We start from the raw sequence: 17,507 nt of genomic DNA, 5'->3' as shown, positions 1-17,507 counted from the left end.
CAAAGTATAATGTAACAATCTGTGGAATAACAAAAGTGCAAGTGCTACTAAATGAAACAGAAAATGCAGCGGGACAAAATAGTAAACACAAACTATCACTTGAATAATTAAAAAAGAGTCCTGCGCAAATAATGCCACAAAAAATAAATAATGTATAAAAATGTGAAGAAAACAAGAGTCAATGTAAATATTTCAAAAATAAACACACCAATAGTGTAAGTGTGTAGTGAAAAAGCACTGGAAAAAGAACAGGACCAAATGTTCCAAAAGATCAGGCTCCCAGAACTCTCACCTCAGAGATGGAACAATAAGGCAAAAGAAAGTAATTCCAATGGACTTCTCCTTCACTTCTCTGTGCACAATCATCAAATGGCATAAACTTCTACCACTAGAGGGCCGATTCAATCTCTTATGAGTAATGCTGCAGCATATGTATCCTCGTGGTATGAAACTTAAAGAAAACACAGAGGGGTAGGGGGAAGGGAGAGAGAAAGGGGACTCCAATAGTGTAGTGGTTTCCAAAACTGAATAAATTTATTTAAGAGAAAGCAAATGGACTCTCACATTTAAAAAGAAAATATCAAACAGAAAGAGATCTGGCGTGTACAGCCAGTCTTACGCTCGTTCCGGTATTCCTACGGCCACTCCCTGGCCGTAGGAATACCGGAACGAGCGTAAGACTGGCTGTACACGCCAGATCTCTTTCTGTTTGATATTTTCTTTTTAAATGTGAGAGTCCATTTGCTTTCTCTTAAATAAATTTATTCAGTTTTGGAAACCACTACACTATTGGAGTCCCCTTTCTCTCTCCCTTCCCCCTTCCCCTCTGTGTTTTCTTTAAGTTTCATACCACGAGGATACATATGCTGCAGCATTACTCATAAGAGATTGAATCGGCCCTCTAGTGGTAGAAGTTTATGCCATTTGATGATTGTGCACAGAGAAGTGAAGGAGAAGTCCATTGGAATTACTTTCTTTTGCCTTATTGTTCCATCTCTGAGGTGAGAGTTCTGGGAGCCTGATCTTTTGGAACATTTGGTCCTGTTCTTTTTCCAGTGCTTTTTCACTACACACTTACACTATTGGTGTGTTTATTTTTGAAATATTTACATTGACTCTTGTTTTCTTCACATTTTTATACATTATTTATTTTTTGTGGCATTATTTGCGCAGGACTCTTTTTTAATTAATGTAATTGTAAAGGTAACGCCCTAAACACAGATAGCAATTCCCGTGTGTTCTTGCTGCACCTGATCACATGGTACCAAGGTACTATGCGATCTGGTAGCAGTGCGTTTTTAAAAGTAGTGCTTGCACTACTTTTGATGTGGTGCAGTGCGATTTTAGGCCATTCAGATGGTCGTAAAACGCACTGCACTCAAATCGCACAGGAAAAAAAGCTTGTTTCTGTGTGATTCCTGGTGTGAACCATCCTTTAAAATGGACCTTACACTAAAATGCATCAGGCCTTCATTCCTCCGGTTCAAATCCCTTTAATAGCCGCTTCCACCCTAGAGCATTTTTTTGTTTTTCTGCACACGTTAAAAACAACAAAAAAAAATCTGCATTTTTGACTATAAAATTACTTCGAGGAGGTCTGCCCACTTCTGCAAAAATGAAAGGCCAGCACTTGCAAATACTGCAGCTGCTGACTTTTAATAATAGAACACCTGTCTATTATACCTGTCCTAGAGTCCAGCGATATCGGCAGCACAGCTTATGTTTCCATCAGCTGTCGGGTGCTGCTGTTGCCGGTACGGGAACCTGGTAGTGAAGCATTACAGTTGTACGCCGAGTCCCTACTGCGCATGCGCAAGGCACCTCTGTGCGCTCCCACTGGCCTGGTGTCAAAGGAAGGTCGAGGAGGGAGCCGAGCTGCTGACGTAATTCGCCGCGGCCCGGACTCCCGGAAGTGTGGATAGGAAACCTGTCAAAGATGGGTATCTGCTCCCCCCCCCCCTCCGGTGCCACATTTAGTACCAAATGAGCGGAAATCCAATTTTGGGTGGAACGTCGCTTTAAAACTCCCAGAACATTATACATTTTATGAAACCTAAGGCTTTGTAGAATTAAAAGAAGATGGTAGTTTCATCTTTATTTTTTTTTATTTTTTTTTTTTTAAGGTATATTTTCAGGAAAAAGGCACTAAAATGTAATTTAATTTAGGGATTCAGAAGCCCCCATGTAATAGCACTGGGCAAGTGATTAAAAACACTGTTTATATAGACATCAGGGGTCTGTTAGACTTCTAATGTCTCCTCTGCTCTCTGCACCAGCAACCAAGCACAGGAGTGTAGCTGGGATTTTGACAGCTCTGAACCAGAAGTGCTCAGAGCTGAGCACTTCCAGTTCACAAGACTGTGGAGTAGATGGGGTAACCATTCTTACTGTAGATGAATTTTTACATAAAATCCCAGAGCCCACAGATAAAACGTAAAATTGTTTTAACCTGTTCACTCTTTGAATGTACCACACATGTCCAAAGAGCTGAACTAGTTAAAGTTGGGAGCAGGGGTCGGGGAGGGCACTAAGAGATCACATCCAGAAAATCATGAGACATTCTGAATTTTTTTGCCCATTGACTCACATTGATATGGGGCAGTAAAATACCATGATCCACTTGTACTCACCTGACAGGTGCTGGATCAATGCTCCTTCCACCATTTAAGCCAATAACCCTAGTACTTTGGGGTTTGGAGAAGCATGTGACCTTTTCCCATGTGACAGATCAGGCCTGGCTTCCAATCACTAGGCCCAAGCACTATCATATGACCAAGGAAGTGAATGCACCTAATCCTTCTCCACCTCTCCTACCCAACCCCCCCCCAGTAGTTCTCTTCAGCCACAAGATGTCCTTGATCTTTGGGGTTGGATGACAATGAGCATCTGACTTAGGCCATGCCATGAAGTGACCAGGCTGTAGACTTCTAAAGAGAAATGTAAAGCAAGAACATACAGCATGGGTGGGCCTCCAGAGGAGGAGGTTGGGTCTGAGCCTGGAGCTGGCTTTATTTTAGATTTTTCCTCCCTTTCTGGTTTGGTGACAATGTTCACCAGGAGAAATCGAGAAATTGAATCTCCCTAGCAGACACACAGACAGCAGAAAGAACCTAACAGAGGTTCTAGCCCGTTCTTACTCCTTAACTGGTTTAACCACCACCCTCCCCTGCAGAACATAATCGCCCTCTTTTCACTCCCCATTCTGTTCAGCCACTCTGAACAGAGAGGAGGCTTTAAGCGTGTCATGACTTAGGAGTTTAAACAGGACTGAGGACTCTCATATGGGGGCACTAAACTAATCGACAAGCACCAGCACTTTCACATGTTAACCACCTCCTGCCTGCCGTATAGACTGACAGTGGCAGAGTGTCTTTCTCGTCCTGGGACAACGTCATATGTCGCCCCAGTCTCACAGCGCTTGCGCAGCACCGCGAACACGGGTGCCATCCTAGGGACACTAAATGTTTTGTGTCCCTAGGACACAGCGCAACCCCAATCTCAGTAAAGAGCCAGTGACGTGGCTCTTTACTCATGTGATCAGCTGTGTCCAATCACAGCTGATCACATGTAAACAAGGAAATGCCAGTTATTGGCTCTCCTTGCTTCACATTGGCAGTGTGTTAGGAGAGGAGATCAGCAGCATTTCCTCACAGGTGAGACATGTACAGATAATCAGGGCACTGATCATCAGTGATGCCACTCAGTTTGCTGCCTTTCAGTACCACCCATCAGTGCTGCAGTAACTCCTAATCAGTGCAACCTCATTGGCGCAAATTAGTGAAGGAGAAAAATTACTTATTTTAAATTTTCTGATGGAAATGAAGAACTATTTTTTTTTTTTTTTTTTTTTTTTTACAAAAAATAAAAACCCAGTGGTGGTTGCCACCAAAAGAAAACTTTGTCTCAAATGATAAAAATTTCATATGGGCACATGACTGCTCAATTGCCATTCAAAGTGTGACAGCTCTGAAAGCTGAAAATTGTCCTGGGCAGGAAGGGGGGGGGGGGGGGGGGGGGGAGTGCCCAGTATTGAAGTTGTTAAAAGGAGAATTGCATGCTTCCTGTACCTGGAAGCATCAGTTATTTATCTTCATTGCTACCAGTGTAAAGAAGCAGTTGAAAGAAAGGTGACTGTGCCCCGGGGGAGATTAAATTTAGGCATATCTGAATGGGCAAAATACGGCTTCACCTTAAGCCAGCAACACATTCCAATCTGATTGTCCAGCTATTGTCTTCCAGTATGTTTAATTCCTAAGAAAACCCTTCATAGTTGGTAAGTCTGAAGGAGGTTATAGAACTGGGTTTCAGTGTATGTGGTCAGCGTTGGACTGATCAACAATCTCTAAATGGCCTAACTAAATGCTTTCAAGTGAATGTTTCAATAATGACTCGTAGGGCTCTCTTTATAACTGCTGTCACACCACGTTCACCCAAGATTCACATTTTGCTTATTGGCTTCAATTGGGGGGGAGGTGAAAGCTGTGTGAATTTGGTGTGAAAACAGTTATAAATAGACCCCATAATGTGTAACCACTGGACATACCCTGCAGCTTTATTTTAGCCATCTATCTATCTTATACCTGACCCCATGTTTTTCTTGTTGCAGTCGACAGAACGTATGTGATTCTCCCTGCGGTGTGCGGTGTCTTGCTGTTTGTTGGAGTATTACTGTGTTTATTTGCACTAGACAAAGCTGGATACATAGGCATGCACAGGAAATTCTTCCCAAAAATTTTGGTGAGTACCTCAATGTCTTTTGTCTAACTACTTCTATCTGTTATAGGGAGCTGGCTTCTTTTGTTGTTTTATTCTGTAGTCTTGACTCAGTGATGCTTTGGCTAAAGTTCAAATCTCCACAGTGCTAGAAATCCTACACTGTTAGGCTGCTTTTACATTAGCACATCTCCAAAGTGCGACTTTGGAGCAACTTTGATCTAACTTTACATTCTCTGGAGTGAAGTTGCATCGAAAGTCGGACCAAAGTAGTGCAGGAACCTTTTCTGCAGCGACTTCTGTACAGTGTTAATTTCGTCCACTAAAACATTTAAATGATTAAATAATTTTAGTCGACTAAAACAACGGAGATGACTAAAATACGACTAAAATGAAAATGGCAGTTTAGTCAAAAGACTAAAATGGGACTAAAACTAAAATGCCATTTTAGTCAAGACTAAGACTAAAACTAAACTGAAATTTGACTTCAAAGTTGACACTGGTCTGTAGTGCATGTTCATACCTCAATACCATAATTCAGGGGTGCCCAACCAGTGCCACGGGGGCCACATGTGGCCTGCGACCCGACCTCCTGCTCTGTGATGGAGTAGAATACTGTTATTAATAGTAAGTTTATTACTAAAATCACAGTGTATATATGGGCAAATCTGTTCTGCAGTGGTTACTGGTCTGCTTTCAAACTGATCCACAGGTGCAGAGCAGTGCACCTCAGGGTTACCTGCACTGAGCCATAGGCCCCTTTCACACGGTAAGTCCGACCCAGTTGGACCCTCCATTCACCTCAAACTTCCAGTAGCAGATGTAAATAGACTTGTGTCCGTTTACAAATGCCTACATCTAATCCGATCTGCAAAAAAAAAAAAAAAAAAAAGTCAAGTAGGATCTATAGAGTGTACTGCCATGCACCCGCTCCGCTCATTGTGGCTCACGACCGGTTACCAAGTTGCTTAGGTGGCCCTCGCTCTTCAAAAGGTTGGGCACCCCTGCCATAAATTATAACATTTCGATTTTTCACTCCATCAGTATATAATGAGTTTGGAAATTGTAGAGAAATGTTTAACAAATGCATTACAATTTATTTACACCCATTAGATTTTAGACAACTAAAATGAGTTTTAGTCGACTAAAATGTACTAGAGATTTAGTCGACTAAATACGACTAAAACAATTGCAGAAGACTAAAATGGGACTAAAACTAAAATGCTATTTTAGTCCTAAGACTAAAACTAAATTTGCTGCCAAAATTAACACTGCTTCTGTAGTGTCAGTAGGAACGTCCCTCATAGAAATAGATTGAATTTCACATGTCCTGCAACCTGGGGTCTCACAAGTGTAAAAGGAGCCTAAGACATTTGGGGATTGCCCATCACCTGGTCCCCTGCCTTCTGTGGTTTTCTTCTTCTAGTTCCTATGTTACCACAGGGCATAGAAGGGGTTGGTGTATCAAACCACTGAGCTTATTGGGAGACTATGAATTTCTTAAATCAATTTTGTAACAAGAAATTCATGTGAATTCATATTCACAGATTCATGTGAATGGCAAAGTCATTTTAACCAGTTACTGTCTTACTTATAGCAGATTGGCCGGGCAGGACTCGCCTCCTTTCTGATGGACATCATATAACATCCTCCCAGTCACGCCGCTCATGCGTGCCTCCTGGGAGCAATCAGTGGTGAGCTGTGTCCTAAGGACATGGCTCTTTACCTAGATCGGTAATGTGCTCATAACCTTGCCTCTTTACCATATGATCAGCAGTGTCCAATCACAGCTGCTCCTATGTAGACAAATGTCAGTAAACGGCATTTCCTTTCCTCAGTGCTGTCAATGAGAGAGGAAAGGAAAGATGCTAACCAGCTTTCCTGTGACAGGGAATATTTGCACTGATAATGTGACCATCAGTGAAAAAGAAAAATCACTTATTACAAAATTTTATAATGGAAATAAAGGGCGGTTTTTTTCAAATTTTTTTCAGTTTAGCAAAAAAATTAAAATCCAGTGGTGATTAAATACCACCAAAATTAAGTGCCATCTGTGTGAAAAAAAATATGATCATTTCATTTGGGTACAGCGTTGCATGACCCTGTAGTTGTCATTTAAAGTGTGACAGCGCTGAAAGCTGAAGATTGGCCTGGGCAGGAAGAGGGAGAAAGTGCCCGGTAGGCAAGAGGTTAAGAGTGGAGTTTAAGCGATGTACAAATGCTCCTTTCTGAATGGTCCCCCTTTATAAAAGTCCCATAAGGCCTAGTGTAGAATGCACAGATCCTTGAAGCTTCACCACCTGGACAGTACGCCATGTAATTTTACTATCTATTGTAGGGCAGGAAGAACTAGAGGAGGGGTTACTTCCTTTTTAATGTATCATTCTGCAGGCACTAATTTAAAAACTTTTGTATATGGGTGGGAGGGAGGATGTATTTGGTTATCTGAAGCTCAGCCTTGCATAAAATATTCTTTGTCATGTGAAGCTCTTTGTTCCCAGAAGATAAGGAGCCTCCAGCTGTAGCATAGTCCAATTAGTTCACTTTGAAGTCTTCGGCCTTGGCGCAACATGTGGAATGGTTACCTTGCTGCCCAAGGACTGACATAATAAGTAAAATAACTGAGCATAAAAGATTTACAGGGAGGACAATGCTTATTTTATTCCCCACTTTTTTTTTCATGTATAATTGATTCCTAATATAATATGTTGATAGAGGGCAGCCATGGTTGCTATTTTATTTTTATTTTTTTTCAAATAACATTTTATTGATCTTATCAAACAGCAATTGGACATAGCCTGAACATTGTAACACACACATAATGCTAGGGCGATAATTTAACCGGTGTATACATAGTGTCAACATACCCCATTCTAAGTAGTGAGTTATCATATTCGGCATCAGGGTTGCCAACCGCCAGTAAATTTACTGGAAGTTTGTAAAAATCTGTGATTTTTTTTTTTTTTTATTTTTTTTTTTTACAACTGCCAGTAAATATCAGGGGCTGATCATTTCATGCTGCGTTGAATTTTTTTTATTGTAAATCAAGCAAATTACTTTGTTATAGGTATTATCAGTGTTTCCATATCATGTTTATACAGTTCAAACATTCGCAGTGTTAGTTTTCAGTAGGAGTTCTGTAATTTCTCAGGTCACTGGTAAAAAATGCGCTCCGTCAGTGATTTTTTTTTTCACGTTTTGTCAGTAAAAAATGCTGCGGTAGGTTGGCAACCCTGTTCGGCATACTGCATAAAATATCCGTTTTTAAATGAAATCTGCCATCGTCCATCACAGGACCAGAAAAGATCAGAGAAAAAAGAGTAACAGAAAGCAAGACAATACAGATTTAGAAAGAGAAGAAAGGGGGAGGACTAAGGAGGAGAAGGGGGAAGTGGAGGGTAGAGGTAGGGACCCATCTCTCGGCTCAAGGTGGATCCTCATGACGGTGCCATTCCTCCCAGACCTTATTGTGCATTTCTATCTTGTAGTCTAGCTGTCATCTTTTCCATGAGTTCTACATCTTTTATTCTAGCGTATAGGTCCTCCTGGGAGGGTCGGGAAATGCTACTTGTCTTGCCTGCTGATGTCTAAATAATTTTTTGGAGGGTTTGGAAATCCATAGAGGTGAGACCCCTAGTAAAAAATTGTTTGGGCACAGGGAGATTTGCACCCCCAAAAGGCGGGGTAGCAGGAGCTGTGTCTCTGTCCAAAATGGCACAATCTTGGGGCAACTTCAGTATATATGGAAGAGGGTGCCCCTGTCTCCCCGGAAGCGCCAGCAACTATCTGAGCAGGAGGGATATATAGCATGAAGTACATCTGGCGTCGGGTACCAAAAACTAGAACTTTATATGCATTCTCCTTATACAGAGTACAGTAGGAGCTTTTTGCTGCCTGGGACCAGATCGTCTGCCATGTCTCCTCTCCCAGCACCTTTTCCCATCGGAGCATGTAAGCGTGCTTGCCCTTAGTGGCAGTAGAGTAGGAGTTAAGCAGCTGGTAGATATCAGATATCGGGCCTCGGCGTGCTGTTCCTTCCAAAATGATGCTCTCGAAAGGGGATGGCGCAGAGAATTATATATAGATAGATTGGGCGTAGTGCCGTATCTGCAAATACATGGTTGCTATTTAAGGGGTGTGTGTGTGTGTGTGTGTGTATATATATTTATGTATGTATGTGTGTGTGTATGTATATATGTGTGTGTATGTATATATATATATATATATATATATATATATATATATATATATATATATATATATATATATATATATATAAATTTCATATTCTCTAGCCTTGGAAAAGTATTCATACCCTCATACCCCTTGAAATTTTACACAATTTGTCAAGTTACAGCCCAAAAAAATGTATTTTATGTTATACACCAACACAAAGTGGCACATTAATTGTGAAGTGGAAGGAAAATTATAAATTGTTGTACTTCTTCTTTTTTTTTTTTTTTTTTTTTTTTTTACAAATATCTGAAAAGTGTGGCATCCATTTGTATTCAGCCCCCTTTACTCTGATAAAACAAACAATGCACATCACCTTGAACACTCCATTCATGTTGTGGGGATGCTTCTCTTCAGCAGGGACAGTGAACCAATACACACACAGGGACACTGGGGGGAAAGGGGAGAGCACACGGGGACACTGGGGGGGGAGAGCACACGGGGACACTGGGGGGGGAGAGCACACGGGGACACTGGGGGGGGAGAGCACACGGGGACACTGGGGGGGGAGAGCACACGGGGACACTGGGGGAGGGAGGGGAGAGCACACGGGGACACTGGGGGGGGGGAGAGCACACGGGGACACTGGGGGGGGGGAGAGCACACGGGGACACTGGGGGGGGGGGAGAGCACACGGGGACACTGGGGGGGGGAGAGCACACGGGGACACTAGGGGGGGGAGAGCACACGGGGACACTGGGGGGGGGAGAGCACACGGGGACACTGGGGGGGGGGAGAGCACACGGGGACACTGGGGGGGGGGAGAGCACACGGGGACACTGGGGGGGGGGAGAGCACACGGGGACACTGGGGGGGGGGGAGAGCACACGGGGACACTGGGGGGGGGAGAGCACACGGGGACACTGGGGGGGGGGAGAGCACACGGGGACACTCGGGGGGGGGGGGGGAGCACACGGGGACACTCGGGGGGGGGGGGGGGAGCACACGGGGACACTGGGGGGGGGGAGAGCACACGGGGACACTCGGGGGGGGGGGGAGCACACGGGGACACTCGGGGGGGGGGGGGGAGAGCACACGGGGACACTCGGGGGGGGGGGGGGGAGAGCACACGGGGGGGGAGAGCACACGGGGACACTCGGGGGGGGGGGGGAGCGCACACGGGGACACTGGGGGGGGAAGAGCACAAGGGGACACTGGTGGGGGGAGCACACGAGGACACTGGTGGGGGGGGGAGCGCACACGAGGAAACTGGGGGGGGGGAGCACACGAGGAAACTGGAGGAGGGGGAGAGCACACGGGGACACTGGGGGGGGGGGATCACACGGGGACACTGGGGGGAGAGCACACGGGGACACTGGGGGGGGGCACTGGGGGGGAGAGCACAAACTGGGACACTGGAGGAAGAACGTACACACAGGGGGACACTGGAGAGAGAACGTACACACAGGGGGACACTGGAGAGAGAACGTACACACATGCGGTCACTGGAGGGAGAGCGCGCGCACACACGGTCACTGGAGGGAGAGCGCGCGCACACACGGTCACTGGAGGGAGAGCGCGCGCACACACGGTCACTGGAGGGAGAGCGCGCGCACACACGGTCACTGGAGGGAGAGCGCGCGCACACACGGTCACTGGAGGGAGAACGCACAAATTGTGGGGGGGGGGGGGGGTACTGGAGGAAGAACACACACACAGGGACACTGGAGGGAGAATACACACACACACACGGGTACACTGGAGGGAGAACGTGCACACACTCAGGGGGACACTGGAGGGAGAACGTACACACTCAGGGGGACACTGGAGGGAGAACGCACACACACGGGGACACTGGAGGGAGAACACACACACACACACACAGGGACACTGGAGGGAGAATACACACACACACGGGTACACTGGAGGGAGAATGCGCACACACACAAGGGGACACTGGAGGGAGAACGTGCACACACTCAGGGGGACACTGGAGGGAGAACGTGCACACACTCAGGGGGACACTGGAGGGAGAACGTGCACACACTCAGGGGGACACTGGAGGGAGAACGTGCACACACTCAGGGGGACACTGGAGGGAGAACGTGCACACACTCAGGGGGACACTGGAGGGAGAACGTGCACACACTCAGGGGGACACTGGAGGGAGAACGTGCACACACTCAGGGGGACACTGGAGGGAGAACGTGCACACACTCAGGGGGACACTGGAGGGAGAACGTGCACACACTCAGGGGGACACTGGAGGGAGAACGTGCACACACTCAGGGGGACACTGGAGGGAGAACGTGCACACACTCAGGGGGACACTGGAGGGAGAACGTGCACACACTCAGGGGGACACTGGAGGGAGAACGTGCACACACTCAGGGGGACACTGGAGGGAGAACGTGCACACACTCAGGGGGACACTGGAGGGAGAACGTGCACACACTCAGGGGGACACTGGAGGGAGAACGTGCACACACTCAGGGGGACACTGGAGGGAGAACGCACACACTCAGGGGGACACTGGAGGGAGAACGCACACACTCAGGGGGACACTGGAGGGAGAACGCACACACTCGGGGACACTGGAGGGAGAACGCACACACACACACGGACACTGGAGGGAGAACGTACACACTCAGGGGGACACTGGAGGGAGAACGCACACACTCGGGGACACTGGAGGGAGAACGCACACACACACACGGACACTGGAGGGAGAACGTACACACTCAGGGGGACACTGGAGGGAGAACGCACACACACGGGGACACTGGAAGGAGAATATACACACACAGGGGGTCACTGGAGGGAGAACGCACACACACACGGGGACACTGGAGGGAGAACGCACACACACACGGGGACACTGGAGGGAGAAGGGACACACACACGGGGGGACTCGCACAGGGGGATGCACACGCACGGGGGGACTCGCACAGGGACACACACGCATACGGGGACAATGGGGGGGGGAGAGCACACGGGGACACTGGGGGGGGGGAGAGCACACGGGGACACTGGGGGGGGGGGAGAGCACACGGGGACACTGGGGGGGGGGGGAGAGCACACGAGGACACTGGTGGGGGGTCACTGGAGGGAGAGCGCGCACACACACGGTCACTGGAGGGAGAGTGCGCGCACACACGGTCACTGGAGGGAGAACGCACAGGGGGACACTGGGGAGGGAGAGCACAATGGCGGACACTGGGGAGGGAGAGCACAATGGGGGACACTGTGAGGGGGGTGAGCACACAGGGAGAAATTGTGGGGGGGGGGTACTGGAGGAAGAACACACACACACAGGGACACTGGAGGGAGAATACACACACACACAGGGACACTGGAGGGAGAATACACACACACACAGGGGGACACTGGAGGGAGAATACACACACACACAGGGGGACACTGGAGGGAGAATACACACACACACACAGGGGGACACTGGAGGGAGAATACACACACACACACAGGGGGACACTGGAGGGAGAACGTACACACACGGGGACACTGGAGGGAGAACGTACACACACGGGGACACTGGAGGGAGAACGTACACACACGGGGACACTGGAGGGAGAACGTACACACTCAGGGGGACACTGGAGGGAGAACACACACACACGGGGACACTGGAGGGAGAATATACACACACAGGGGGTCACTGGATGGAGAACACACACACACACACACACACGGACACTGGAGGGAGAACGCACACACACGGGGACACTGGAGGGAAAAGGGACACACACACGGGGGACTTGCACAGGGGGACACACGCACGGGGGGACTCGCACAGGGGGACACACACACACACGCACATGGGGACACTGGGGGGGGGGGAGAGCACACGGGGACACGGGGGGGGGGGGGGGAGAGCACACGGGTACACTGGGGGGGGGAGAGCACACGGGTACACTGGGGGGGGAGAGCACACGGGGACACGGGGGGGGGGGGAAGCACAGGGGGACACGGGGGGGGGGGAAAGCACAGGGGGACACGGGGGGGGGGAAGCACAGGGGGACACGGGGGGGGGGGGAAAGCACAGGGGGACACGGGGGGGGGGGGAAAGCACAGGGGGACACGGGGGGGGGGGGGGGAAAGCACAGGGGGACACTGGGGGGGGGGGAGAGCACAGGGGGACACTGGGGGGGGGGAGAGCACAGGGGGACACTGGGGGGGGGAGAGCACAAGGGGACACTGGGGGGGGGAGAGCACACGGGGACACTCGGGGGGGGGGGGGGGGAGAGCACACGGGGACACTGGGGGGGAGCGCACACGGGGACACTGGGGGGGGAGCGCACACGGGGACACTGGGGGGGGAGCGCACGAGGAAACTAGGGGAGGGGGAGAGCGCATGGGAACACTGGGGGAGGAGGAGAGCACACGGGGACACTGGGGGGGGGATCACACGGGGACACTGGGGGGAGAGCACACGGGGACACTGGGGGGGGGACACTGGGGGGGAGAGCACAAACTGGGACACTGGAGGGAGAACGTACACACAGGGGGACACTGGAGGGAGAACGTACACACACGCGGTCACTGGAGGGAGAACACACACGCGGTCACTGGAGGGAGAACACACACGCGGTCACTGGAGGGAGAGCGCGCACACACACGGTCACTGGAGGGAGAGCGCGCGCACACACAGTCACTGGAGGGAGAACGCACACACACAGGGGGACACTGGGGAGGGAGAGCACAATGGGGGACACTGTGAGGGGGGTGAGCACACAGGGGGAAATTGTGGGGGGGGGGGGGGGTACTGGAGGAAGAACACACACACAGGGACACTGGAGGGAGAATACGCACACACACACGGGTACACTGGAGGGAGAATACGCACACACACACACGGGTACACTGGAGGGAGAACGTGCACACACTCAGGGGGACACTGGAGGGAGAACGTACACACTCAGGGGGACACTGGAGGGAGAACGCACACACACGGGGACACTGGAGGGAGAATATACACACACAGGGGGTCACTGGAGGGAGAATGCACACACACCCACACACTGGAGGGAGAACACACACACACGGGGACACTGGAGGGAGAACGCACACACACGGACACTGGAGGGAGAAGGGACACACACACGGGGGGACTCGCACAGGGGGACACACACGCACGGGGGACTCGCACAGGGACACACACACACACACACTGAGAGACACACACACACTGAGAGACACACACACACTGAGAGACACACACACACTGAGAGACACACACACACTGAGAGACACACACACAGACACACACACACAGACACACACACACAGACACACACACACAGACACACACACACAGACACACACACACAGACACACACACACAGACACACACACACAGACACACACACACAGACACACAGACACACACACACAGACACACACACAGACACACACACACACACACAGACACACACACTGAGACACACACACTGACACACACTGACACACACACACACACACTGACACACACACACACTGACACACTGAGACACTCACACACACACACACTGACACTGACACTCTCACGGACACACACACACACACACACACACACACACACACGGACACTGACACTCTCACACACACACTGACACTCTCACACACACACGGACACTGACACTCTCACACACACACACGGGGACACTGACACACACACACACACACACACGGACACTGACACACACACACACACACACACACGGGGACACTGACACACACACACACACGGACACACACACACACACACACACACGGACACTGACACACACACACACACACACACACACACACACACGGACACTGACACACACACACACACACACACACGGACACTGACACACACACACACACACACACACGGACACTGACACACACACACACACACACACACACACACGGACACTGACACACACACACACGGACACTGACACACACACACACACACACACGGACACTGACACACACACACACACACACAGGGACACTGACACTCACACACGGGAACACTTACACGGGAACACACACACTCAGGGGGGGACACTGTGGGGTGGGGGGATCCGGGGCCCATGTATCAGTACCGCCCCCCCCCCCCCCCCCCCCATCACTTGTGCGAGCCCAGGTGTCTCAATCTTGGCTTCACTTACCGGATGCCGATAATAATACTTCTAAGGGCGCGCAGCTCCCCACTGGCCCCTCCACTCTTCTGCTGTGCCTGTATCACATGCCGTGATCATGTCGATAATAATGCTGCTAATGACGCGCTGCTCCCTGCCGGCCCCTCCTTCCCTCCCGTCCGTCCCAGGTGCTTGTACTGTATGCGTCGTGAATCACGACGCATACGATACAAGCACCTGGGACGGACTGGAGGGAAGGAGGGGCCGGCAGGGAGCAGTGCACTGTTAGAAGTATTATAATCGACATGATCACGGCATGTGATATAGGCATAGCCGCTTCAAGTGGCCTCTCGTGTGGCCGAGTCCAGGCCCCTAATGGCCTTGGGCCGTGGGGCAGCGCCCGAGTGACCAACTGGTCAGTCCGCCCCTGACCCCATCTCAATCCAGTGATGTGCATTGGCTCTCCTGGCCAAACACCTCATTGGCTCACACAGCAGCAGGAGCCATTGGCATTTATAGGAGCATGGCTCGGGATTGAGCCTGCTTCCGTGCCCCTATAGCAAGCAGGTAAGTATAACATGTTTATTATAAAGAAAAAAAATACAACCTTCAGAACCACTTTAACATCTAAAGGTAGAAGAGAGTAAACACACTGGTTACCTACCCTCATGATATAATGTTCTTCCTGAATGAGCAAATTGCTTCCAGGCTATTGTGTGGATCATAAGACTAACTGAACAGTAATACAGATATTTTAGCCTTGCATTTAACTGCATAGAATTGTTTGCGTTTATCATAGTAAATTAACTGTGCCATTTTCTTTTTTCCCATTTTAAGAAATCCATGCCCCAGTCGGAGAGTAGATACAGTAACGAATGCACTCCGGCATACATTGTACCAGTCGAAGTAGTAAGTCAGAAGATAAATATAGAGAAAAGCCAAGAAAATGAAGACCACTACAAGGAAGGGGGCTACGCCAGCAGGAAAAATCTATTGGACAGTGACACCAGTGCAGGAGACAGCAGTGGTCCAGTACTTTCAAGTAATTCTTCATCTTTAGAGTCCAGTGATCAGATGACTGGATCCTCGGATGAAGAGAGAATTTCCACAATGCACCCTGTAGACTTAGACATAATCACAGATTCATCAGGAAGTTTCTCACCAATACCAAACACTGCCTTAGAATCATCTTCAGACCTCTCGTTCAGCAACAGCGGGGTCTTCAATGTCAACCTAAACTCCATATGTATGGGAAATCCAGTAAATACATGGACAGGCCTCAAAAATGGAGGATCTTTGGAAGTAAAGCCAACTGATGAACTAGATATGAACTCAGGCCAAGGGCTTCCGCTCAATGGAGACATCAATTCATGTACATCGATTGTATTAGTAGATTTGCAATCAATGCCAATTGAGTATGACAGTGATAATTATGAAGACCACCTTTCAGATAACGGTGATAATTGTGATGTTGATGATCAAGTTGTTTCGGGGTACATGAGACGGTGAACTGGACACTATACAGTTTTTATTACTACTTATATTTTTTATATATTTTTATATCTCTCCATTGTTTGTTTTTGTTTTTTTACTGTGAAATACCTTGGGAACACAAGCAATTAGAAAAGATCAATACGGAGCCTTCGGTTTTCTGTACAGAATGCAATTGTGAAAATTCCAAATATACAAGTCTTCTGTTTTAGTAAAGAAACTGTAAACCAGATTCCTTCTCTATGGTAGTTTTGCATTTTATTATGTCAAACCAAACTCCTTTATGTGTCAAGAAGACTAAAACTAGACATTTCATGTAGTATAATCTCAGGAAAATGGAAAAAAAAAGTACCTTTTTTATTATATTCACACATCATTTAAAAGTTACCTCTGCAGCTCAACCTCCAAGATCTAGAAGTGTAGACACAGAATCGAGCAAATCAAATACCTAAAGGGTAACTCCACTTTCATAATAAAACAAAAAAAAGCAAGTACAGTGTATACAATTGTAACACAAGCCATATGGTAATTTAACCCTTTCATGACTAAGCCTATTTTTGGAATTTGGTGTTTACAAGTTAAAATCCATATTTTTTGCTAGGAAATTACTTGGAACCCCCAAACATTATATATATTTTTTTAGCAGAGGCTCTAGAGAATAAAACGGTGATTGTTGCAATATTTTATGTCACACGGTATTTGCGCAGTGGTGTTTTAAACGCAACTTTTTGGGAAAAGGGACACTTTCATGAATAAAAAAAAAACAAAACAGTAAAATTAGCCCAATTTTTTTGCGAAATGTGAAAGATAATGTTACGCCGAGTAAATAGATACCAAACATGTCACACTTTATAATTGCGCGCACTTGTAGATTGACGACAAAGTACGGTACCTAAAAATCTCAATAGGCGACGCTTTAAAAAAATTTTACGGTTACCAGGTTAGCGTTACAGAGGAGGTCTACTGCTAGAATTATTG

The 17,507-nt window shown here is 48.4% G+C and overlaps 1 protein-coding gene across 3 annotated transcripts in view; it reads left to right on the top strand.

The window, feature by feature from the left end:
- Positions 1–16,761, top strand: part of LOC143981833 (interferon alpha/beta receptor 2-like) — a 97,216-nt gene extending 80,455 nt beyond the window's left edge. For all 3 annotated transcript variants that reach the window (XM_077479962.1, XM_077479960.1, XM_077479961.1), the window contains exons 7-8: positions 4,607–4,737; positions 15,876–16,761. In XM_077479962.1, the coding sequence (XP_077336088.1) occupies positions 4,607–4,737; positions 15,876–16,547 (803 nt within the window). In that variant the 3' untranslated portion in view covers positions 16,548–16,761. The remainder of the gene's footprint in view (positions 1–4,606; positions 4,738–15,875) is intronic.
- Positions 16,762–17,507: the final 746 nt, after the last annotated feature.

The sequence above is a fragment of the Lithobates pipiens genome, unplaced genomic scaffold (genome assembly GCF_037356315.1).
Source record: "Lithobates pipiens isolate NorthernLeopardFrog02 unplaced genomic scaffold, aLitPip1_a1.2 Scaffold_16, whole genome shotgun sequence".
Taxonomy (NCBI): Eukaryota; Metazoa; Chordata; class Amphibia; order Anura; family Ranidae; genus Lithobates; species Lithobates pipiens.
This window is presented reverse-complemented; position numbering and strand designations above follow the sequence as displayed.